This window comes from Balaenoptera musculus, chromosome 15, assembly GCF_009873245.2.
Source record: "Balaenoptera musculus isolate JJ_BM4_2016_0621 chromosome 15, mBalMus1.pri.v3, whole genome shotgun sequence".
NCBI classification, from domain to species: domain Eukaryota; kingdom Metazoa; phylum Chordata; class Mammalia; order Artiodactyla; family Balaenopteridae; genus Balaenoptera; species Balaenoptera musculus.
The window spans coordinates 81,033,559-81,057,592 of NC_045799.1; the positions used below are offsets into that span (position 1 = coordinate 81,033,559).

Genomic DNA, 24,034 nt, shown 5'->3' on the forward strand with positions numbered 1-24,034 from the left:
AGTTGCAAAAAAACTGGCCCAGGACTAAGAAGACCCTTGTGAACTTGGTTCTACCATTTGGGAGCGATGTAACCTTAAGAAGTCACTTTTTTTTTTTTTTGGCTGTGCTGCTCAGCACGAGGGATCTTAGTTCCCCGACCAGGGATCAAACCTGTGCCCCCTGCAGTGGAAGCTCAGAGTCCTAACCACTGGACCACCAGGGAAGTTCCAGGAAGTCACTTCTTAGCCAAAAACGCAGGCAGTCACAACAACCGTGCTTGTGTTGTTCTGCTGTGAGAATCAGATGAGACAACAGACTTCGAAGTGTTTTACAAACTCGAGGGATTATTATTTCATGATTGGAGGAAGAGAAGACAGCATTTGGTGACAAAGTTATAAAGGTAGATGTTGGGGAGGGTGGTTGATGGGAAGGGAGAACACAGCAGGTGCTCCTGGGGAGACTCAGCAGTCGGTGGTGACGGTGGCTGAGAGCTCCTGGATGCGCCAGGCACTGCAAGCCTTGCACAAGATGTGCCCATCCAGCGGGTAGCAGCCCTGACACTCACCCTCAGAGGAGAGCAGCAGCCCACACTCCTGTTCGGAAAGAAGCAACAGCTTTCCATCAGGCCCGGACCCCTGAGTTCCTTCTCCCTCGTGCTCAGCACCCCAGACCCCAATAACCCTTTTTCCCTTGCCCAGGCCTCCTACCTCACACTTGTAACAGCCAATGTGAAAACTGCGATCCAGAGCTACGATTCGCACCGTCTCCTCCTGACCTGGCTCAGGCATGATGGCCCCACCACACACTGAGCATCTTGGGGCAAACTTCCTGGGGTGGAAGGGAACCAAGGAGGCTGTCAAGCCCCAGGGTTAGAGGGAACTAACAACGGAGCCCAGAGAAGGTGGGATGCAGGAGAGAACGGGAGAGGCCAGAGGTAGGTAGGGTCTTGGATCTTAGGGAAAGAGAGTGATTTTAACGAGAAGGAGGCATGGCCAGGGGTGTGAAACTGGAGCGGCTGGTACCGGGATATGAAGGAGAGATGCGGAAGATGGGAAAGGCCAGGCCAGACATCCTGAGACAAAAGGTGGGGACCCCGCTGACCTGTGGAAGTCCTCAATGCAGTGGATCTGGCTGGTGGCATCCACAGTGAAAGGGATGCCGTCGAGGCCGCGGTGGCACACCACACAGGTGAAGCAGCCAGGGTGGTAGGCCTTCCCCATAGCCCGCAGAATCCGGTCCAGAATGGGCTGGGAGCACGTGGAGCACTTCTCCAGGGTGGCCTGTCGGGAAGGAGGGCAGGAAGGTCGGGGGCTGGGGAGACCCACGGCAGCCCTTACAGGCATCCTGCCAGCCTACCCATCTGTGTCTGTAGCCCCCTGCATGTGATTCAGTGCAAGGTGGCCTTGAACAGATCTGAGTGCAAGCCCCAGCACTGCAGCTTCCTGGACAAATTATTTAACCTCTCTGAGCTTCAGTTTCCTTCAGTAGTAATATCTGCCTCACATACTCTTAAATCTAAAATAAACGCCTCGGGACTTCCCTGGTGGTCCAGTGGTTAAGAATCCGCCTTCCAATACAGGGGACGCGGGTTCAATCCCTGGTCGGGGAACTAAGATCCCACATGCCGTGGGGCAACTAAGCCCATGCACCACAACTACTGAGCTCACGCGCCTCAACTAGAGAGCCCGCGTGCCGCAAACTACAGAGCCCGCGTGCCGCAAACTACAGAGCCCACGCGCCCTGGAGCCCGAGAGCCACAACTGGAGGAGAGAAAACCCACACGCCACAACGAAGAGCCCGTGTGCCACAATGAAAGATCCCATGTGCCGCAACTAAGACCCGATGCAGCCAAAAGAATCTTTAATTTAAAATAAAATAAATGCCTCACACGTATAAGGGAATATCGTCCTTCCTCTCCAGTAGCCAGTGTATTGCTACTTACTTCATTCATCTCCTCTTATATATCAGTTTTAGTCCCCCGCTTCAAGCCCTATTCCTCTTTGGGGCTCGGATATCGAGTTCCCATCTTGGACTGGAAACCACCCCCCTAAACCCCAACCACTCACCACATAGCAGCTCTCACAATATGCCCTCCTCTCCACGGCGTAGAAATGCTGGCCCCGGAGCTGGGCCCGGCACGTAGAACACACAAAGCAGCCAACGTGAAAGACGCGGTCCAGGGCCACAACCCCGGCCCCATCCCCGACCACATCTTCTCCGCAGCCACCACACCGGCCTGGCGATGGGGAGGGACAGGGTCAATCTGCACAGGCCAGGAAGCTGGATCCACAGGTCTTCTGACTCTCCAGCCCCACCTCCCCTTTCCCGCCCTGCCCAGGGTCAGCTCACCCACCGAAGTACTCCCCGCTGGGTGGGTGGTTCATGTCGTGCACCAGCTTCTTGGTCAGCCTCTCAAGCTCTTCCTCGGGAGGCTGGCTCAGGGGAACCTGGGAGGTGAGAATCAGGGGCTTGGCCCTATCTCTAGCTCCTGATGCTGTCACTGAGGGTGACCAGGCAATTCTACCCAGAGAGTTCATCGGAGAACATCCCAGCCCAGGGCCAGGGGTGCCCCTCCAGGAGCCCGTGTGCAGATCTAGACCCCTCCCCTCCTTTATTTCCTGACCTGCCCCCACCCCCAGAGGATCCAGAGCTCCAGCGCCCCAGACCTCTGACAACCGGGACGTGAAACCCCACCCACACCCCACCCACACCCCACCCAGTCAGCGTCCAGTTGTCTTTGAGGACCCCAAATCCTAGTGCCCGGGGGCTTACCTGGGACCCGTACCCGCCTCCTCTTCCTCCTGCAGAGCTGGAGACCCCAGCAGCCTCTTCTTTGCCCCCCGGCCCTGGCTCGCGGTGGCTCCTATAGCCAGCCCCCCAGACTTCACCTCGGCCTGGGAGAGGAAAGTGGGGCCCCGGGAGGGGCCCAGAGGCCTGAGAGGCCCCCCGCCTGGGGGGGCCACAGCCTCTCACTGGTTGTGCCACCTTCACTTGCACAGGGAAGGCAGGGCCGGCGGGGGTGCTGGCCGTAGCATAGGAGGCTGGAGTGGGGCCCCCATAGGGGGATGCTGGGAGCGGCGGGGGAGGAACACCCCCTCCATTCGGCTTCAGGGAGCCTGAGCCTGAGCGGTAGGCAGGGGGCTGAGGGGGCTCGTAAGCCTGGGGAGAAACGCAGACCAGAAGGAGTGAGCTGGGCCCATTCTAGGACACACATCTGTAGAACCCCCTACCCCATGTGGCACCCAGGCAAGCACTGGTTTTGACAAGGGGCCTCCCTCAAGTGGTTGACAACCTAGTGAGTCTTGGTGACCCAGCTTCCTCCACGCTGGTGTGGGCATTACTCACACAGAGGGGGAGGGCGGGTGAGAATTCAGAGTAGGGGCCAGGCTTGGGGGGGGAGGGGCAGGGGACAAGGACCGGAAGGGACAGGGGCAGGACAGGGGAGTCACCTGCCGGTCAGGCCGCCTTGGGGCGTGACCTCGACCCCCGTCCAACTCAGCCAGCATGCTGGTCAGGGAATCTATCTCAGCATCCAGACTTCCTGGGCGCAAGCCCCCCCTGTCTGCGGGGAGCCCCTGGGGATGGAGCAAAAGCAGGGAGAAAGCAAATCACACGGTCTCCTCTCCTGCCCTAAGCCCCCCCACCCCCCAATCCCCGTGCTCACCTGCGAGCGCTGGGGTGCTCCATGGCACCCCACCCAGGCCAGCCCCCGATCCTCCGGTCCCCCAGGGGCCTGGTAACACTGCTCAGATGGGAGGGGGCAAAAATTGACCCTGGGGTGGGGCTGGAGTGCTGGGTTGAGGGAAGAGAGAGCGAAGGTGGGGTTGGGGAAGGAGAGGGTGACACTTGTGGACGCCGCCGTCTTGGGTCCCTCTTCTCCCCTCCCCCACGCCCCCACCCCCGCACCTGGGGTCCGCGGATGGGGCAGGAGGCAGGGAGGGCCGCGAGGGGGCAGGGGCGGCGGGGTCCAGCCGGGCTTGGGAAGGGGCGGCAGTGGCGGGCTCAGCGGGAGGCAGGAGCCACAGGACAGAGGTGAGCGCTGGGGGCCCGGTGGCCTCCTCGGCCGCACTGGGCTGCCTTACCTGCTCCGTGGGCCGCCGGCGGCCCCGAGGCGCCTCGGGGGAGCCCTCTCCCCTGAGGGGCTCTGGCAGGCTCCGGCTGCTTCGGGGGGAGCCAGGTGGGCCCGGACATGGCCTGGAAAGGGGGACTCCAGACAGCGGTCAGGGCCCCACGGAGCCCCGGGCCTCTGACTTTGATCCCTTCTTCTGTCCCACACCTCGCTTGGGACTCCAGGAAAGAAACTTTTTCTGGCTTTTTTTTTCCCCTTCCTCCCTAATTTTGGGGACGGCCACGCCCCCGGTGACGTCACCGCATTCCTGGGGGAGGGTCACGTGGCCCCCTAGGCCCTAAACTGCCGTCCCTCCCCGAGTCGGGCCCCCTCCTGCGAGCAGGGAGGACTTTCCTCGGGAGCCTGAGTCTGGGGGCTGCGGGCAGCCTCCATCTCCCCCAGGCCCGGAGCCCCAGGTCCCGCATGTGGCCCCCTCGCCCCTGGGACGCTCCAGTGCCCCTCTTTCCCCATCCCCCATACAGATTTCTCCCTCTTTCCGTCCCAGCTACCCGCCCCCCTCCAGAAACGCCCGGCCAATGCGTAGTGTTTTGATCTTTTATTCACGTTCGGCAGTTAGAAAAATAAAACAGAACAAAAACATCAAAACCCCAGTGGTCGGGGCGTCTGCTGGGCGAGGTGGGGAGACTGAGGTAGCCTAGAGTCACAAGCGGAGACCCAGCCCCCGTCAAGGCACGGGTGAAGGGAGGGAGGCCAGCGGGGGAGGGGGCCCTCCCCCGTGGTGGCGGAGACAGCTGCCCTGCGTTAGTGCACCGGGGCCCCTCTCCCAGAGACCGAGAGATGCCAGAGACCAGGATCCCCTAATACCTCCACCAGGGTCCGAGTCCCATGTGCCAGGCGGGTGGAAGGCGGCCCTTCCCCTCCTCACCCCGTAATCAAGGTGGGCCACCCGATTACAATTACCTGGACACTCTCTACTTGGAATGGGCATCAGAGATCAGTGCAAGTGACAGGGGTGACGCCGTGAATGAGCAGCGTGGGGCCCAGATCGCGGCTCAGAATTTCCAGCAGCGCCAGGTAGCGAGGATAGCGAGCAGGGTCAGCAGGTGGCCGAGGCAGGTACAGGAAGGTCAGGGCGGTGGCGGGCCCCTCCTCGCCATCCCCACCCTCAGGGCCACCAGGCCCCCCTCCTCCGCCGCGCCCCTGCTGGGCCCGAACCAGGGCGTTGGCACTGCATGCCAGGGCCTCTGCCTCGGCGTCTCCCCGCCTGCCGTTCACGAAGTCCCCTTCCTCCTCCTCCTCAGGCTCCTGGGACGACGCAGCCCCCTCGCCCCACACCACCTCCTGCACCTGGGCCCGGATCCTCAGCTGGCTCAGCAGTGCCCGGAGCCGCCCCTCGGCTGCCCCTGGCGCCTCGCGAGGCCCCAGGCACAAGAAGATCCGCAGGCGGGCACTGTGCCAAGCAGGCACCATGCCCAAGATGGTTGCCATCTGCAGCAGGAAGAGGCCGCAGACATCCACGTAGCCGGGCCCGCCCCGGGGCCGCAGCAAGTTGAGGGGCCACACGTCCACGTGATGCAGCTGAGAGGTGCCCCCAGATCCCCGGCTTAGCCGCTCGGGGGGCAGGGCTCCACAGGCCCGGGCCAGAACCACATTCTTGTTCATCTTCAGGGCGTCTGCCACTGTGGCCACGTAGTCCTGGGGACTGAGAGCCCGAGGGCTTCCCGGAGCCCGGGGTGGAGGGAACAGGGTGCTCAGGGCCGGGGACCCGCCCTCCTGGGTGCCATCCGCAGGCTCAGAGAAAGCTGGGTCCGTCAGGAAGTGGTCCTGGGGTGCAGCATCGTCGTAGAAACCCAGGACCAGCGTGTTGGGCTTCATGCCACCTGGGGTAGGCAGGAAGGAACCCACAGGAATCAGACTCACGGCTGAGTTCACACTATGCTAATAGGTGCCCACTCCCACCCGCTGACAGCAAGGTGTGTCAGCCAGCAGGTATGACATGTGCACTGTGCTTGGCCTCTTAAGGCAACATTATGCACATCTGCATAATGACTTTTAGTTTTCCCAAACACTTTCACATGCATTTATTTGATTTATCTCCATGACTAATCGCCCCCATTTAAATAGGCAAAGTTCGCCTTAGGATTCTCGTAACTAAGAAGCACTTCCGTTCCGGGGCAGTAGGATGTATTCACTCTGGGGCTTCAACACCTTTTTCATGATAGGAGATACAAGTCTGACTCCACTGGCAGATGGGACCCCCTGATTAGTCAAGCGCATGGCCTCAATCCCCAGGGAAACAGCGCTCAGACCCTGCTAGGGGAGGATGAGAACTCAGGGCTGGGGCTGCACAATCTGTTTCTGTGACTGCAAAGCCCTAACGACAGCGTGTCCAAAGCACTGTCCCCTGTGAGCCACCGTCTGCACGCTGACTGGAGCCCCCATCCTGTTGAAAGCACTCTGTGTTTTAACTCATCTGATCCTTGAAGCAACAGTATGAGGTAGGAACTATTACTCACTCCCTTTTACAGATAAGGAACCTGAGACCCCGAGAGCTGAAGTCACTTGCCCAAAGGCTCATGGCTGATAGACACTGGGGCCAGCAAGTGAACACGATGTACCCAGCACCAGAGCCCATTCTCTGAGCCACTAAGCCGGTGGTGCACCAACCACAAAGCCCCCAGTCCCTGCTGACAGCTCCTGGGTTTTACTATCTGAACAACGAATATGGAATCAGATAATTTCCCCTGTACCAGGGCTGAGTTTACAGGAAGACTCAGACCTCCTCTAAGACCCCTCCTCACGGGACAAAAGGTGTACTCAAAATCTGCCAGTAAATCAAATTCTCCATGCTGGGGGACTGACCACTTAAAGGAAACCTTTTCCTTTTCATTTGAATCATTTTCTGCAGGATGAATTGCGTGAAAGGAGTGGTCTCTTGGTCCAGAGACCAAGGGTCTCTCCCCAACAAAAGGTGGGGCTGAGGAGAGACAAGCCCTCAGATGCTCCAGGTTCTAGCTAACAATGCTTGATAACACCCCTAAAACACCTTGGCAGGTGGGAACTCCAGCTGATCTTGCAAATTAAACTAGTCACACCCCCTCCTGAGCATTTTCCAGGGTTCTGATTGACACCGACCAGGGCAATGTCCAACACTTGAACTTTAGCCAGATTGTAAGTGGAGCAGGAAGCATGCGCTCAGAGAGGGCACAGACGCCAGTCCCGGGGTTGAGAAAGATGGAGGCGCTGAGCAGGAATTTGGAGGAAGTTGGGGAGCTGGGCTGGAGGCCTTGGCACGAAGATGCAGTCACGGAGCTCGGACTGTTCCACTCCATGCGACAGCATCAGACCCACACACCCCTGGCATCCTTTGTAGTCTCTGGGGGCCACGTTAACCACTCCGTACTTCTCTGCTCCTCTCAAGGCCCAGCTGAGATACCACCTCATCACAAAACCTTTGCCGGCCACATCGGTGACAGCGGTCTTCCTCTCTCTGAACTCTGGTGGTTAGAAAGCATCTACCCTAGATTTGATGGGGCAGCCCCACCTCAAATACTCCTCCCCCTGCCCCCTGAAAGACAACATGTTCTTCAGAGCCTGTGCCCCAAGCATGGGTCAGAAAGAAAACAGACAAACGGTGTTGTTCCATCTCTAGTCCTTAAGGCGTCACCTCGGAGACCTTATCACACACTGTCTTTTATCTTTGAGAACCAAGTCCTGTCTGCACTAGACTGTGGGTTCCTTTTGGAGTTTGCAATCTGTGGTTGACTCTCTGGGGGAGGGGAGCAGAGATTGAGAGGGGCCACGGAGTGGGGGGCCGAGGGCACCCGGAGAGGAGCAGCTCACCAAGACCTGAGATCCGCAGCAGGTGCTGAGCCCCCTGGCGCACGGAGGGCGAGAGGGTGAGGTCCACGAAGGCCTTCACTTGGGCCCGGTCCACCAGGCTCAGCCACGCCCCGTACTGCGGCTGCACGGGGTCCGAGGGCAGGGAGTCTGCGGAGGAGGCAGGCAGCCCATGTGGGCCAGATTCACGTACTTTCTCCTAGAGTCCAAGTCCACGTGGGCAGAAAAGAAAGGTCTGGGCAGGGGTATGGCTGGTAGGGAGGGTCATCTGGGAAGAAGCACGAGGCCTCTGGGGCACAAAGAACACAAAGAGCTTCTGGGAACGGGAGGGAGAGAGAGGTCGGGGCGGAGGGGTGAGTGGAGGCACTGACCGAGGTCTCCCAGGGTGACATGGCCCAGCACATAGAGGCCCCCTTTCTTGAGCTGGTTGGCCAACCGCAGCAGAGGCAGCGCGCCCCGGGGGTTCCCCACCAGCAGCAGCAGCTGCGGCCGCCAGAACTTCACGTGGTCCTTCCGGACGTCCAGCCGGAGCAGGTACTTCCGCACCTGGGGACCAGGTGAGGTGACAGGAGGAAGGGCTCCGTGGCGCGGCCCCCATTCACCACCTGGGCCGGAACCAGCGCAGGCAGCCGGGGGAAGAGGAGGCCTCCTCTGGGCGTGGGCGTCGTTCCCGTCCCCTCCCCTCCCCTCCCCCTCCCCTCCCCCCAAGCTCCCCCCACCTGATGGAAAAGCAGGGCCTGGCTGACGTAACCCCAGCTGCTGGGGCCTCCTCGAGCCGTGAGCAGGGCAGAAAGCAGGCCCATGAGAAGCAGGGAGCCGCCAGCGGCCCCGGGGCTGATGAGGAACATCATGAGCAGGCAGGAGGCCACCCCCAGCAAGCAGGTGTGCCAGGAGAAGAGGCTGAAGGTGGGGCTGGGGGCCGACAGAGAAGGAAGGACGCTCAGGGCTGCCCCGACAGCGAGCCACTCCACTCCATCCGCAGCCTCTCCCCGCTTGGTCCCAGGCCTTCCCATTCCTCCCTCCCTTTCTCTGAGGACACAGGCATCTCCTTCGCTCACCGGAAGTTGGGGGCCGAGGCCCATTCGAGGCTCAGGCAGGACAGGTCCACGGCAGCATAGGCCACCAAGTAGAAGACAGTGACCACAGCGGCCAGCGTGTTCAGCTTCCCAGCCAGGAGCACCAGCTGGACAAGGACCAAGAGGCTGGGCGTTCATCCACGCGCCCCGCTCCCCGTCCAACGCCAACACATCCTGCCTTTTCAGGCACGTCTCCCAGTGCGCGTCTGACCCTTCCTGGTCCCGCGAGTATAACCAGGGGGGGCTTACGGTGAGGGTGAGGGCAGCTTGAAGAGGAAAGCTTACCTGCACTAGGCCCCAAGAATAGAGCACGGCTCCCCAGGGGTTCCCCCCTTGGGATACAACCTTAGCCGGCGCCAGGATCACTCCTGTGCAAACGGAAATGCAGCAGACATATCAGCCTGGGCCAAGGGGGGGACCGAGACAGACACGGGAGGGTGCGCTCAGAGCCGGGCACGAGGCAGGGGACAGCGCACCAAAGAGGTTGTCCTGGGCCAGGGCGTGGAGGATGCGGGAGGCGCCGATGAGGGAGCTCATGGAGGCTGAGAGCGATGTGGCGTAGATACCGGTCAGCACCAGCGGGGACCACAGGCTGATGGCTTGGAAGAACCCGTAGTCCTCCTGCAGCAGGATCCTACAGGAAGGAAAGGAGGAGGATGCAGATAATAAATGTGCGTCCATCCCAGGGGCCTGGTGAGAACAGTTCTCCCAACACTGGCTGAAGTTAAGTGCTGGGTATTCTGAACTGACCCCAGCCCTGATCTCAAGGACCGTATTAATAGATCAAGTGAGCCCAGGGGTTAGACTTGGCATTCATTGGTTGTCGTTGGGCTGCTTTGGATTTAATCACAGGGTGGACATTCCCAACAGTACGTGCACAAGAAGCCAAATATTTATGGAAATACAAATTGACTAGAAAGCTGTTCCCCACCCCACCCCCAAACCAAGTACTTACAATAGTACCAGGCACAAAGCAAATGCTGGCTTCGCGTTGGCTCTTACCATGTAGCCAGCCCTCCGCATCCGGGGCAGCAGCTCTAACTCTCTCCCAGAGGGAGGAACAGTCCCCATTTTCTCCACACCCCCCAACAACTTGGGTATCTGCCCCCCACCCCCCGCCCTGGCCCGTGCTTCCCTTGGTGATCCAGGTGTGACAACACCTCCACTCCACCCCCTCAAGGACCAGGCTCACCCCCTCCCCAGGCACCTGTCACAGGTGAAGCTGGAGAGGAAGAAAAGCAGGATGTAGATGAAGAAAGTATAGGCAACAGCAACAATCGTGCCCAGAGGAATGGCCCGGCTGGGATCTTTCAGCTCCCCTGGAGGGCAGGGAGCAGAGGGAGGGAGGTCAACTCCCCACCGTGCCCTGTATCCCTGAACCCTCCGTGCCCTGTAGGGGCACAAGGCAGCAAGGCAGCCCCCCTCCCCCCAGGACTCTCACCTGACATGTTGGCCCCGGCCATGATGCCTGTGCAGCCGTTAAAAAGGACGGCAAAGACGCTAGCAAAGGTCATCGTGGCCCCCGTGGTGTAGTCCTTGGCGTAACCAGCTGAGGAGAGGGGAATCGTTCCCAGGGAGGAGAGGGGATCAGCATCCGTCCTAGGGATCCGGGCGTTTTGGCCCTGCTACCCTCTCCTCACGTGCTAAACCTCCCCCCCACTGCCTCCCCACCACCCTCACCAACTCACCAAGACCCCAGCCCTGACCCGTCTCTGGCTCTGGCTCAGCTGACCTCATCACCACCTTCTCCCCATGCTCCTCCGTTCCTCCCTCCAGGCCTTCATCCACGCTCTTTCCTAAGACGCCTTCCCTCCACCTCCTATCTGAATTTCCCAACCCCGCTCACGCCACCTCTAGCTCCACCAGCTCGCGCCCTCCCCGGCCCATACCCAGGTCTCCCTCCTCTGGACTCCTCTGTGCTTCTTGTCTACTTCAATCACACTCGGTCCTATTATGCAATTTGTTTCCTGAATATACATCTTATCTCTCCAACTAAACAAGTTCCTCTAAGGTAGGGACTGTCTTGTGGTCACTCTCGTGCCCAGCTGGGTCAAACAGACAGCGGCCAATACACGCCCAACAGATCTTAATCAACCTGTACTGCTCCAGGTCCAGACCTCCCGCCCCTGATTTTCTCTGACATCTCTTCTCATCCAGGGATTCCAAGCCCCCCACACACACACACACACCCCTCGCCCTGAGAACCCCAGGGCTCCTGCACCCAGCTCACCGCCCAGATTGGCCTTCAGGGTGCTGCTGTTGAAGCCGGTGAAGTGGCCAACCTGGGGCGGCAGGGAGGAGCCGTTGGGGCCAGGCCTAGGGGTCAAGGGGATGTCCCTGGGCCTCACAGCCACAAAGCTGACCAGCACAGAGGCCAGGGAACCGGAGACCAACAGGAATGTGAGGAAGGAGGCGCGCGCATAGAGGCCGGCCCCCAGGGTGCAGACCCCGCCCACCAGGCCCAGCAGCAAGGAGCCGTAGAGCAGGTTCCAGCCGTAGCCCTGGGGTAGGATGCGGAGCCCGCTGGACCCCGTGGCATCTGTAGAGAGGAAGGAACAGAGTTAGAAAGCCAGACCGCCAAGGAGGGACCCCAACCATGACTCAAAGCAGGAAGAGACCCCATCTTTGGCCCACCTGTCCTCAGAGAGGCCATCTTTTCCACTCCCCCACCCAACTGTACCCCAGCATCCTAGCCCTGCCTGGTGGGTACCACCAATCTTGCTCTGTCAATTTTAGGAGTGTTAATCTGGCCTCCCTGACTAGATGGGAAGCTCCTCACGGGCCAGGACATTCTCTTGGAAGTCTGGATGTCTGCACGAGGCTGGGCACACAGCAGGAGCTCAAGAAAGTTGAGCTAAAGGACCGCTATGCATCTCTCCTGGAGAGGGCTTCTCTCCCTGCCACGATCCCAGAATCCCAGACCCGGCAAATCCTCAGAGCTGCCCAGATCAGGGTGGGGAGCACAAACCAGCCCCGAAGACATCAAGCATGGCCTCCACCAGCCCCAGCAGGGAGACGGCACAGCCACAGACGTTAGCCAAGTAGAACATGAGGCCGATGCTGCCCCCGACCTCAGGCCCCAGGGTCCGACTGATCATGACTGAAAGTGGAAGCAGGGGGTGAGCGTTAAGGGAAAAGAAACTGGAGTGTGAGGAAGGGCCCGGGCACAAAGCACTGTGCAGCTGGCCCTCCAGGCCTCACCTCCCTGAACACACGGGACTGTTCCCAGAGGCAGTGTGTCCCACTGCAGCCACTCCCAAGCCACGTGGCTTTGCCCAAGTCACTAATGCTCTTGAATTTCCTCGTCCATAAGATGAATACTACCTAACTGACAGGACTGTCAATTAGAACCAAAATGGCAGCTGGGAAGACACCTGGTGAACTGGAAAGTGGCACTAACGTGTCAGGTCGTGTTTGTCACCTTCCCCATACCAACCCGTCTGCTGGACATTCATTAGAACTTGTCCCCTCTTGTCCTACCCCACCAGGGGATGCAGGGAGGGGCCCTCTCCTCCCCGCTATAAGACAGAAGAGCCCAGACCCCTGTCCACCGACGTTGGAGGATACAGTAGGCTCCGCCCCCTCGCACAGCTCCATTGGTAGCGATGGCACAGACGGAGAGGACAGTGAGTGCCAGGATGAAGTAGGCAACCAGGAGCATGGCCAAAGCCTGCAGCAGCCCAGCATGGCCCACCACGAACCCTGGGACAGGAGTGGCAAAGCAGGTGAGATGGCGGCTCACCCATCGCACCCCCCACCCCACCCCAAGCCCTTCATCTGCCCATTTCTCCCAGGGCCCTTCCCCAACCTCATCCCAGTCCCACCCCACTGCACCCCCAAGTAAACCCCTGCCACTCACCAATCCTCAAGAAGACAACTATACTGAACATGGACAGGACCGTGGGTACCACCACACCCAGGAAGGTGGACAGCTTCCGGGCAGACGCCCCTCCAGGACCCCCGGCCCCATTGGCAGGGAAGGAAACCCCCTCCTCCCCCAGGAGCCGGTAGGCCAGCAGAGGAGAGTTCTCATTGGCCATGGTCGACAGCGGGCAGAGGAAGCTGCCAGTGGGTTATGAAGCCTGCAAAGAGTTTGCTGAGTGGAAGGCAGCTCCGTGGAGCCCCCCACAAAACACCTCTAACCAAACACCCAGGAGCTTCCCCTGAAAGGAAACACACACACAGACACACTCACGTTCACCAACAACTCAAAGAGTTAGTGGAGGGCAGACAGGTCCCGGCCACTGCCCCAACAATGGCAGACTCTTAAGCCTCAGCAGTGGGTACCATGGCCCCTCCCAGCTCCTGAGGCCACCCCTTCCCCCGTATCCCTGAGACTAGGGATGGCAGTGGCTCTGGAAAGGTGCAAAGATCCTCCGCCTTCTTAACTAGCAGCACAAGAGGAAGCAAATCCCCCAAAAGGGAAGTGAGTGATGGGCAGGAGGCCCTCCTCACCCTCTCCTCCGGAGTCCTGAGCCGCCCCCCAAGATCCTCCATGCAATCACCTCATCCCCAGGCGATAAGAAACTTCCGAATCTTCCAAAGCCCCACCCTCCATCAACACTCTCCCTCAACCCATCTCAGACAGCCTCCTCTTTCCTTAATCTCACCAGATTCCTCCCACCCACACAGGCGTCCCCCAGACTCTACCGCCCCAACAACTCCTCGACGACCAAAACAAAAACACCGCCCGGCGACACAAGGTGGTCCTCCTCCCCGCACCGGTTCCTGCCCACTTTCTCCCCGGGCGGGTTGGAAGGGGCCGAGATTCGCTCCTCCCCGGCCAGGCGCACCCTCACCGCCCGGGTGTGGCAGGGCGCTCACTTACCCACCGGAGGACGCAGCCGCTCGGGGGTGATCCCCGAGAGCCGGAGGGTCCGCTACTGGCGGAGGGGGCGCGGGGGCCGGAAAAGACAGCTGTGGCTACCGGGATGCCAGGCCCGGAGCCTGACCCACCCCCAGCACACACGCGCCCCATTGGTCCCCAGGCCCGGCCCCGCCCCGTGGGCGAGCCCGGGGAAGCCCCGCCCCACCCGGCTCCCGCTGCCTACGCGGCTCCCGCCCCACGTGCGACCCGGGTGCTGCCCTGGGTCGCCACTCAAACGTGCGTCTCCGGCAGGGTGTGGGCCACGGCTCCCACTGCGCCTATCACCCTGGTGCAAACAGGCGCCCGCCACGCGGGTGGGACCCCACTTGGAGCTCGGAGGCGCCCGGAGGAGACACTGCTGAAAGGGGCGTGTCGTGACGGCGAAAGGCCTCCGGCAGGTGGGCAGAGCCACAACACCTGGCCCAGGTGCGCCACCCGGAACGCGGGGCCCTGTCGGCCCACGCCTTCCGGGGTCCTACTCCTCCAGCCTCTCGGATCCTTGCAAAGCCCACCAGGTCCTGGCCTCAGCCCTCGCCCCTGCGGCGCCCTCCCCTCGCGCCCTGTCCAGCCCACTGGCTGCTCTCCTCTCTTCCGCCACCAGAGGGAGCCATTGGCCGCCGATCCGGGCGAGCCCTGGAGGCGCAAGCCGCCGTAGGTCGGCGTGGTCCCCCGCCCGCTTTCGTGCCTCCCCGCAAGGTTGTCCCCTCCAGACTTTTGAACCTCTGAGAGTTAGGACCCACTCCTCACTCTTTACAGGTGCCATCAACGTCAGCACCACCTGGCAACGTTTCCTCATCTGTAAAATGGGGATTAGCTAGACCCTCCCGGTTAAGGTTGCTGTGAGTGTTCAATAAACTAATAGGCACTTGAGAACAATACCGAAATGTTCAATAACTTATTTGCATACGGTACTACATGAAATATGCATAACCACTTTGTGAGGTAGATCCCGCTATGATTTCCATTTTTCACGTTAGCAAATTGAAGCTTGGAGAACTTCAGTAATAATTTCCTAACTTTATAGAGTCCTTCATGGTTACACTGTCATTTGAGCCTCAGGAAATGAACACCGCTTTTCCTGCCACTGGCCTTGGGCTGTAAATTATCTGCAACCTTTCCCTAGGAGAGGAAGGGGCTCAAAGCAGAACAAATGTGGCTTTGCCAGGGAGAGATCTCATGAGCAGTTAAACTGTGGCATTTTCAGTGGTCATCTCTGCTACCCACAACACGGAGCTTGGCTCCTGGGTCTCTCCAACATCCCTCCTGTCACAATTTTTGGTGATTTCAACATCCACATGGATGAGACTTCCAACACCCTGGGCTGGCAGGTGCTTAAACTCCACTTCTGCATAGATCTCACCCTCCATCCCACCCAATGGTGATGCCTAGACATTGTCATTACCAGTAATGTACCCTTTCCTCTTTTCATTCACCACTTCTAGTTATGCCTGTTGAGGAAAAAAAATAATCTGACACTTGCTAAAACAGTAAAGAAGACTTTATTCAGAGCTATTGCAATAGGTGTCAAGACTCACAATAGGGGAGAGAGAACGGGCTCAACTCCAAATACAGCAAAATCAGCTGGGGATTTAGAGCCAACAAGCAGAATGAGGGGGTCAGTGAATGGAAAATTACTAGGAGGAAGCACCAAGCATCGGGGGATTCTAGCTAAAGGGACTTAACAGGATCCTTGCTGAAGGCAGGCCAGGGTGATCAGATATGAAGAGTGGGTGGATTCTCTCTAAACTGAGCTAGGAAGGCCCAGCAAGGATGGGGGCCAAGGTCGAGGCCTAGTCCAGAAGAAGGTTCAGAGGAACCTGACTGAAGTTTGGTCAAGGGGAGGGTCTTTGTCATGCCCTGACCTGAACACTCCTCCACCTCACCGGACCCTCAATCCATTGATCCTGCCCTCTGCCCACTGTCCCCCACTCACTTCCCTTCTTACCCAGCTTAAAGTTCACGGTCAGTGAAAAGCCCTCCCTTGCCCCTCTCTCACTTTATTACACCTCCTGGCAAAATCACAGCCCTGGTAAATGCAACTATCCTCCCGTTCAGTCTCCTTTGCTGGTTCTTCCTCATCTCTTGTCTCAACTCTGGAGCACTGCTAGGTGTTGGAGGAACAGCCAAGAGGCCACTGTGGACTGGAGGCTCCAATGAGCACTGGAAGCTCAGTCCACAGACATTTTTTCACCACTTACACCCACTCTCTTGGTGATCTCATCCAATCCCCTAGTTTTAAATACCATCTCTATAACAGTGCCTCAAGGGTGTATCTACAGCCCAGATCTCTACTCTGAACTTCAGACTTCCAAGAACATACTAACATCTCTGCTTGGACATCAAATGGGCAACTCAAACTTGGCATATCCAAAATCCAACGCCTGAACACACCCCCACAACCTACTCCTCTTGTGCTTGTCCCACTTGCCCAGTTGCTTAGGTCAAAAACCTTGGGGTTGTGCTTGAATACTCTCTCTCACACCCCACATGCAACCCATCAGCAATTCCTTTGGCCTCTACTTTTTTTTTTTTTTTTTAATTATTTATGGCTGTGTTGGGTCTTCGTTTCTGTGCGAGGGCTTTCTCTAGTTGCGGCAAGCGGGGGCCACTCTTCATCGCGGTGCGCGGGCCTCTCATTATCGCGGCCTCTCTTGTTGCGGAGCACAGGCTCCAGACGCGCAGGCTCAGTAATTGTGGCTCACGGGCCTAGTTGCTCTGCGGCACATGGGATCTTCCCAGACCAGGGCTCGAACCCATGTCCCCTGAATTGGCAGGCAGATTCTCAACCACTGCGCCACCAGGGAAGCCCTGGCCTCTACTTTTAAAATACAACCAGTATCCAACCCCAATTTACCACCCTAGTCCAAGTCACCATCATCTCTTTTTTTTTAAATAAGTTTATTTTTATTTATTTATTTTTGGCTGCATTGGGTCTTCATTGCTGTGTGCAGGCTTTCTCTAGTTGTGGCGAGCGGGGGTTGCTCAGCAGTTGCGGTGCAGAGGCTTAGCTGCTCCGCAGCATGTGGGATCTTCCCAGGCCAGGGCTTGAACCCGTGTCCCCCGCACTGGCAGGCAGATTCTTAACCACTGCGCCACCAGGGAAGTCCCCACCATCATCTCTTGCCTGCATTATTGCAACAGCTCCCTGACTGGTGGCCCCCTGACTGGTGTGCCTGCTTCTGCCCTGGCCCCTACATTCTATTCTCAACAGATTAGAGGGATGCTATTAAAGCAAGTATCCATTCATGACACTTCTCTTTTCAAAACTGTCCAGTGGTTTCCCATTTTCCTCAGAGTAAAAATCAAAGTCCCTTAAGGTAACCATACTTACCTTCTGATTCACCGACTACAGTCCAACTACCAGTTTGTGCCTGTTGCTTTAGCATAAGTATTAACAGCATATCCTTCGCTCAGAAGTGACCCAGAGTGGTCTATATATTATATGGGCACCCTACCCATGAAGCCCTACCCGATATGCATCCTGCCCTCACCTCTCATCTCCTGATCTCTCCCCACAACGACCTCTGGGCTGTTCCCAAGAACGCCCTGTGGGCACCCAGGGCATGAGCCTCCTTTGTCTTCTGAACTCAAATATTATCTTCATAGTGAAATCTTCTCCGCCAGTCCCATTTAAAATTGAACTACACCTTCCTTCCCATCCCACTTTCCTATTTTTTTTCTCCATAGCGCTTAACACTAATACATGTCGTTTACTTGTGTGTCTTGTTCATTGACTGTCTATTCCCAACAGAAAGTTAAGCTCCACGAAACAGGAACTTGTCTTTTCTTCGCTGCTCTAGCTCCGGTACTTCTAACAGCTCCTGGCACTCGAGTGGACCTCAGGAACCATTCCCTGACGGTTCTGGGAACCATCGCGGACCTGAGGGCTTGCTCCTCACGTGACTGCATTGGCCCCGCCCCGCCCGCTGGGAAGGGAATATGGCGGCGCCCAGGGTGGCCTCAGGGAGAGGGCAAACAAAGAGAGGGCGCCAGCTTGCTAGAGCGTCCGCGCCGCCGCCTAGTCTGCGGGTGCGTCCTGGGAAGGCGTGAATTCATAGGCTACGTGCTGGTCCTCCTCCCCACCATTTTTTAAAGAAAAAGGAATTAGCTAGTCCTTAGAAACTGCTCGGTCTGACCTGCCTACCGTCTCCCCACCGCTTGGGATTCCCGGGATCCGAGGCGTGTAGGACGAGGTTGTGGGATTCAGTATCTAGATTTTTCTCCCCTCGTGTTGGCTCCCACCTATTAGGTCACCTCGGGGTGTCCCTCCAGCCTCCAGTTCTAGGAATCCCCGAACACACACCCGGACCGCCCCTCGGAGATAGGACGTCCAATCCCCGCCCCCGGGTGCCCCAACTCCGAGTTCAGGCCCTAAATGCTAATTCCCCGAAGATCGAGCTTCCCTACCCCCGCCGTGAGCTCCCCAGGATTAAGTCTCGTGAATCCGGGCCCCCCCCTCCCCCAGGCCCCAGGGGCAGATGAGCCCTTGGCCACCGCCCCTACAGTTTCCTGCAGACCCAGCAAACAAAAGGCTCGGGAAGAGAGGCGAGGCTGAGCAGGGCGCCCTTCCTGCAGGAACAGCTGATGGAGCAAAATGACCCAGGAGGGAGAGGAGGGGATGGATGAAATTCCAGGGTTCCTGGAGGACCGCAGCGGGAGGCCAGACTCCTGGATCCTGGGGAGGGAGGGAGGGAGTACAGGAAAGCGGCGGTGGAGGGCCCAGGCCGGACCCCGGAGTTCGCTGGGCTCTACCAGATCCCAACCGCCCTAGTGGGGGGGATGTCAACACTGGATTTCAGGTGAGCTCTCAGGCCCCCACGCTGGAATGGTGGGGGCTGGGAGAGGCCTGAAGGGCTGCGTCATCTCCTCTGGGCCCAGCCTGCCGCCCCCTGGCCCGACCTGCTACCCTCGGTGCAGGCCCCACCCTGGCCTGGCTTCCTGCTCCTCCCCAGGCACGGAGCTTTCCCTGCCAAGCTCCACGAACCAGCCCAGGGGCTTCTGGTCCCTTCAGGACCTCGGTAGCCTAGCCCCCAGCCACGAACAGTCCTTGTATTCCCACCTAGAGCCATTGCCCCCTGCCCCCATCCCTGTCAAGGATACAATGGTAAGGGAAGGGCCCTGTCCAGTGGGTGGGGGGATGCTGGCATGGAGGGGGGGCTTGGCCTCATATCCTGTCAGGCTGCCAAGGGAAGAGAGGAAACAAAAGACTTCCCCCTGCTGGGACAATGAGCCTCCCATTACCTCTCCCCGACTCCCCCCCGCACTACCCACCCCCAGCCCTCCCTTTAAGCTCTGGTCCCCAGCCCCCTGGCCTCCGTTCTCTCTACCTCCTTGCCTTCTGGTAGCCTTGGCCTCTGTGGTGAGCTCTGCCCTTCCCCTGCGCTCCTTCTTATCCGCTCGCACTGCTGCTTGCTCCCGGTCCTGGCTGTTTCAGTCCCCTGCCACTCCATCAGTGCTCAGGGTCCCTTCCTCTTCCCCAGCACCAAGACTGGGGGCTGGCTGGGCCAGGCTCTGGTGAATGTTAGGGGCTAAATCACACCCCTTTAATGTCTAGTGGGAAGTAGGGGCTCCACAAGAGAAAGGGTCCAAGGCTGAGGGAGGGAAGTGCCCTCAGCCTGGCCTGGGTGAGAGAGGAAGGAGGAAAAGGACACGTGTGTCCTACAGGTCCTTGCAGGTGGGGCTGGAAGGCTGTCCTGTATGCTGAGTGCGGTGTCAGGCCCACCTGCTGGCTACTAGCTGAGTGCATTGCACAGGTCACTTAACCTTCCGAGCCTGTCTCATTTTTAAAGTGGATATCATAATAACGCCCATCCTCTAACGGGGTTCCTGTGATGATTTAAATTCGATAATGCTTGTTTAGGAAAAAAAAAAAGGTGAAGTAGTAAAGCTTTCCTCAGTCTTCCCAATCTCTACAGCCTCCTCCACACCCCTATTCCCACTCCCCGCAGTTTCCATTGCCATCGTATGCCAATAACTCCCAAACTGGTATCTCCAGCCAAAAACCTGTCTCTGAGCTGCAGACCCATTGAGCTCAGATCTAGCTCACTTCTGGCCCCGCCTGGATGGTACAGCAGGGATCTGAAACGCAACATGCCCATCATCTTCCTCCCCGTTTCACTAGCTCCTACCAAGCTGCCCAATCCCTCACCCTCCCAGCCAGGCTCCAGGTCCTGCCCACTCTAGCTCCTTGACATCTTTTGAATCCTCCCCCCCCCCCAACTCATCCATGTCAGTTCAAGCCCTCACTGTCGTTTGGAGAACTGCATTTGGTTTCTCTGCCTTCAACCTTGATCACTTTCAACCTATTCTCCAAAATTGTACAAGTGGGAACAAATCTGACGATGTTGCTTCTTTGCCAAAAACCCTTCGGTTTTAGGTGTCCAGCTCATCCACTGTCACTATCCTTGCACTCCACACCCTGGCGATGTGAACGCTGGCAGCTTGAGGACAATCTCACCGCATCCATGCTTTTGTACTTGCTGTTCCTTCTGCTTTGAAAGCAACCTTTCCCACCAATCTCCTCTAGGACTCATTCAGATAGCGTCCTCTTCTCCAGAAAGCTCACCTTGAACCTGCAGGCTGGATTCCTGTGCTTCCTCTGTGATCCCATAGGACCCTCTGCCTGCCACCCTTTATGCTCAACACATAGCCTCCTATGTTCTGTTGAGGTTTTATGGCAGTTTCTACCCCTGGGCTGTCAAGTCCTAGAAGGTAGAGGATAACTTTGTGTTTCCAGGCCTGGTTCATAGTAATTCTTCAAAAAGTATATTGGGGCACTTCCCTGGCAGTCCAGTGGTTGAGACTCTGCACTTCCACTTCAGAGGGGCACGGGTTCGATCCCTGGTCAGGGAACTAAGATCCCACATGCCTTGCGGCACGGCCAAAAAAACTCCATATATATATATATATACAAAAAATTATTGCTGAGTAAATTAAAGAATGACTAATCAATAAGGGGATAAATAGTCCACAAATATTTATCGAGCATTTACTATGAGAAAGACTTGCATGGGACTTAAAGCAGTGAACACAATGTATGTTGCACCTGCTTTCATGAAGCTTAGAGCCACATACAAGCAAATATACAATCACTAATAAATGAATCAAGGCATGTGTCCATTACAACTTTGCATATGATGAGTTCAGGAAGGTTTGTGGTGGTCATAAGAGCAGTGGATTCAGGTTTTTTGGGTCCTGATGGTTTTTTTTGTTTGTTTTTTAAATTTATTTATTTAATTTATTTATTTTTGGCTGCATTGGGTCTTTGTTGCGGTGCGCGGGCTTCTCATTGCGGTGGCTTCTCTTGTTGCAGAACACAGGCTCTAGGCGCCCGGGCTTCAGGAGTTGTGCCTCGTGGGCTCTGGAGCACAGGCTCAGTAGTTGTGGCGCACGGGCTTAGTTGCTCCGAGGCATGTGGGATCTTCCCGGACCAGGGCTCGAACCCATGTCCCCTGCATCGGCAGGCGGATTCTTAGCCACTGCGCCACCAGGGAAGCCCGGTCCTGATGTTTTTACAATTTGGGGAAACCCTCCTTAAGAAAACAGAAACAAAACCACAAATATAAAATTAGGTGTAAAAGTTAATGTTTACTTAGATTGAGAAATCACAACCAGTTGCAATGTTAAAGTGATAAACACCATAAATATTACAAAATCTAGAAAAACACCGTAATATTTGTAGTTAATAGCTGCCAACACATCGCTATAATAATTTCATGTCCTGTTTCTTAGATACAAACTCTTTGACCACCTCTTCATACGATAATGATTTTATCATATTATTTTCTATTCTCTTTGTCTGTCTTTCTCTAGTATGGCTGATTCAGTTTTTTTTCTTTCATTGTTGAGAGTTTATAAAAACCTCATTGAGCTTTACAGCTTATTATTGGTACTGTCAGAATCTCTATCAAATTCCTTTCGTGTAAGAGGTGTGAGATTTGGGGCCATTTCAAACATTCTCCTACTGTGAGTCACCTTGAAAACTGTTTAAATTGATGGCACTCATTAACCAGGGTGGTGGGAGGAGCCTGGAAGGTGAGGGATGCCTAAATTTAAACTTGCTGAGCTCCCAGGTAAACTTAACTCTAGACTTGACAGGGTCAGGTGGGCCTTACAAGGGGGACTGGGATATAGGAAAAGGAGTGACGATTTCTACAACTGATGGTGAAAGGGATGATTTGTCTGTTGTTTGTTTATTACATATAGAAAAAAGTCCGAACTCCAAGCCCACTCCAAACAACTGTAAGCAGGTGGATAGCAAAAAGAAAACCCTACCAGCTGCTGGGGGAGAGGTGTGCTCCACACAGGCACTGCCACACCAATATATTGATCACGGACAGGGAACAGGGATGACAGCCTCATATTTGGGCTGGGAGGACAGTGAAGTACTCTTAAGTGCTCTAATAATGAAGGAAGGAGGGCTCGAGATTTGTTTGGGTCTGTGGAGCAAGCATCAAACCAGGTAGTGACACGGACGCTCGCCTGTGTGATGAAACTCAGTGGATACTGAATTAGCTTGCCTGCGAAGTGGTCCGAGGGTGGAGGAAATGACCTCACACCCCCAGGAGAGACCGAGGATGATTTTTGAGGATAGGAGTGAAAAATCTCAGCTACCATCTCCCTGGAAGAGGGAAATAATGGGATTTCCACCAGAGTATAGACCTTTGAGGTGAGAAGCCCTGTTTTACAAATCTTGCAAACTGGCATGGCGATCACCTGGCACACAGTAGATGTTCAATAAAGGTTTCATTTTATTCATTCCTTGATTGGTATACACTAGGTATTAGGAACTGAATTACCAGCTGGGGGATGGGGGCTGATGACCTATGATATGGGATCAACTGGGTATTTTCTTACCTGTGGTGCTTTGCTCGCTCTAGCTGAGGGAGTCCTGGTGCTCAGGGGGTCAGAAATACAGGGTTTGAATCTGCGGTGAGATGTTGTATCTCTTCACCCCTCCGGTCTCATCAGCCCCTCGCTCCACCCAGCCTCATTTCTCTGTGCACCTGGGTTTCTCTTCCATTCAGGCCATGCACCGACCCCCCCCCCCACCATGATGATGAACTGCATTCCCCATCAAAGGAGACAATTCAAGCAACCAAGAGCCTGAGGGGGGGTTGAGGGCAGGGCCCGGGAGGAGACAGAATCATAACTTTTAGAGGCTAGAGAATGAGTGCAGAGTGAGAGCAGGGGAAGGTGCGTCGGGAGGAGACAGATAACCTGGAGGAGAAACTGAATAAGAAGGGATACTGGGCTTGGATCGGGGAGGGAGGAGGGAATTCCCAGCCCTGACCTGGTCTGCCTGGCTCCAGCCAAGCTGGCTGTTTCCTGCCCCTTGTGACCCCCCCACCCCGGAGCAGGACCCAGGCAGGGCTACGAGGAAGGGCAGGGGTGTGGAGAGCACCACTTGTGGCAGCGAGATAAGTGCGCTGGGACAAGAGGTCACTGCAGGCCTGGCTGTCCTCGCTGTGTGTTAGAGGGGCTTGGCAGCCCCCCAGGCACCAAGGACTCCTCTTTCCCTCTCTCAGCTGCTCAGCTCCTCTATGCTCGGCCCCCCTTAAATACCTTCTGAGTCTAAGCGCTTTCCTTCCAGCTCTTCTGGGAGGAGCTGCTTTCCTGGACCCTCCCCTCTAACTGATGAGATTTGGTAGGGGGTGGATGGCGACGAGAGGAAAGGCCCTCCCAGCCATGCCGAGGGCCCCCAGGAGCCCGACAGGAAACAGCCTCAGGAAAGACAGACAGCAGCAGCCCCGGCCCGAGCCCCAGGGGTCAGGACTGAGGGTGTCGCGGAGCCCTCCTAATCGCGACGGTGAGAGTGAGGACGATGATTTGGGAATCCGTCTGGACCCCTCACTCTCTCGGACCCAACTACCTTTTATTTACCCTTGCTTCCTCGATTTTCTATACTCCCCATCTCAACCCAGGTGCCCCTCTTCCTCCGCACATTTTTCAGCGCTGCGTTGCGCGCACAGTAGGTCCCCAATACTTAATGTTTGTTGAATGATTGTGTGAACGTTCGCTCCAGGCGTATCTAAGCTGAGACCTCTGCCTTGGGGCCCGCTGGGCCACCCTCCATCTTCAAAGATTTCCCCCAAACACGGTCCCCTGCGCCAGCGAAGGGGTGGTGGGTGAATCCAGGAGAAGAATCCGAAGTCCGCAGGAAGATCGGATAGGGCTTCGAGCGTGCGGCCCTCCATGCTGCG

General features: G+C 57.0%; 2 protein-coding genes across 7 annotated transcripts; both read right to left on the reverse strand.

Annotated features, from left to right (window-relative positions):
• Positions 1–304: 304 nt before the first annotated feature.
• On the reverse strand, positions 305–5,147 carry TRIP6 (thyroid hormone receptor interactor 6). 3 transcript variants are annotated; one of them, XM_036824876.1, is made up of 10 exons: positions 5,010–5,147; positions 4,063–4,174; positions 3,645–3,772; positions 3,430–3,555; positions 2,753–3,139; positions 2,334–2,427; positions 2,047–2,216; positions 1,082–1,260; positions 688–808; positions 305–573 (listed from the first exon to the last, which is right to left on the reverse strand). In XM_036824876.1, exons 2-10 carry the CDS (start codon positions 4,169–4,171, stop codon positions 442–444), a joined length of 1,446 nt encoding a protein of 481 aa, XP_036680771.1. In that variant the 5' UTR covers positions 4,172–4,174; positions 5,010–5,147; the 3' UTR covers positions 305–441. The 3 variants fall into 3 exon arrangements, with proteins under 3 accessions (XP_036680771.1, XP_036680770.1, XP_036680772.1); XM_036824875.1 differs by lacking the exon at positions 5,010–5,147 and having other exon boundaries at positions 4,063–4,313; XM_036824877.1 differs by lacking the exons at positions 3,430–3,555; positions 5,010–5,147 and having other exon boundaries at positions 4,063–4,311.
• SLC12A9 (solute carrier family 12 member 9) lies at positions 4,630–13,925 on the reverse strand. Of its 4 annotated transcripts, none has more exons than XM_036824865.1 (14): positions 13,794–13,925; positions 12,825–13,047; positions 12,533–12,667; positions 11,934–12,065; positions 11,196–11,504; positions 10,407–10,514; positions 10,173–10,284; positions 9,442–9,599; positions 9,251–9,333; positions 8,948–9,072; positions 8,609–8,801; positions 8,261–8,435; positions 7,893–8,039; positions 4,630–5,929 (listed from the first exon to the last, which is right to left on the reverse strand). In XM_036824865.1, the coding sequence occupies exons 2-14, from the start codon at positions 13,003–13,005 to the stop codon at positions 5,037–5,039; spliced, it is 2,751 nt and encodes a 916-aa protein (XP_036680760.1). In that variant the 5' UTR covers positions 13,006–13,047; positions 13,794–13,925; the 3' UTR covers positions 4,630–5,036. The 4 variants fall into 4 exon arrangements, with proteins under 4 accessions (XP_036680760.1, XP_036680761.1, XP_036680762.1 ...); XM_036824866.1 differs by having other exon boundaries at positions 12,825–13,128; positions 13,794–13,906; XM_036824867.1 differs by lacking the exon at positions 8,609–8,801 and having other exon boundaries at positions 8,948–9,333.
• Between the last annotated feature and the right edge of the window lie 10,109 nt (positions 13,926–24,034).

What these genes read in the sequence shown, in the direction of transcription:
- SLC12A9 (XM_036824865.1), bottom strand. Translation starts at nt 13,005, where the DNA reads ATGGCCAATGAGAACTCTCCTCTGCTGGCCTACCGGCTCCTGGGGGAG. An exon ending in GGCCCAGGACAACCTCTTTG is followed by an intron (nt 9,334 to 9,441) that starts GTGCGCTGTCCC and finishes CCGTTTGCACAG; the next exon opens with GAGTGATCCTGGCGCCGGCT. An exon ending in TGTCACCCTGGGAGACCTCG is followed by an intron (nt 8,040 to 8,260) that starts GTCAGTGCCTCC and finishes CCTCCTCCGCAG; the next exon opens with ACTCCCTGCCCTCGGACCCC.
- TRIP6 (XM_036824876.1), bottom strand. Translation starts at nt 4,171, where the DNA reads ATGTCCGGGCCCACCTGGCTCCCCCCGAAGCAGCCGGAGCCTGCCAGA. An exon ending in TGCATTGAGGACTTCCACAG is followed by an intron (nt 809 to 1,081) that starts GTCAGCGGGGTC and finishes CTTCCACCCCAG; the next exon opens with GAAGTTTGCCCCAAGATGCT. An exon ending in TTGGCTGTTACAAGTGTGAG is followed by an intron (nt 574 to 687) that starts GTAGGAGGCCTG and finishes CTTTCCGAACAG; the next exon opens with GAGTGTGGGCTGCTGCTCTC.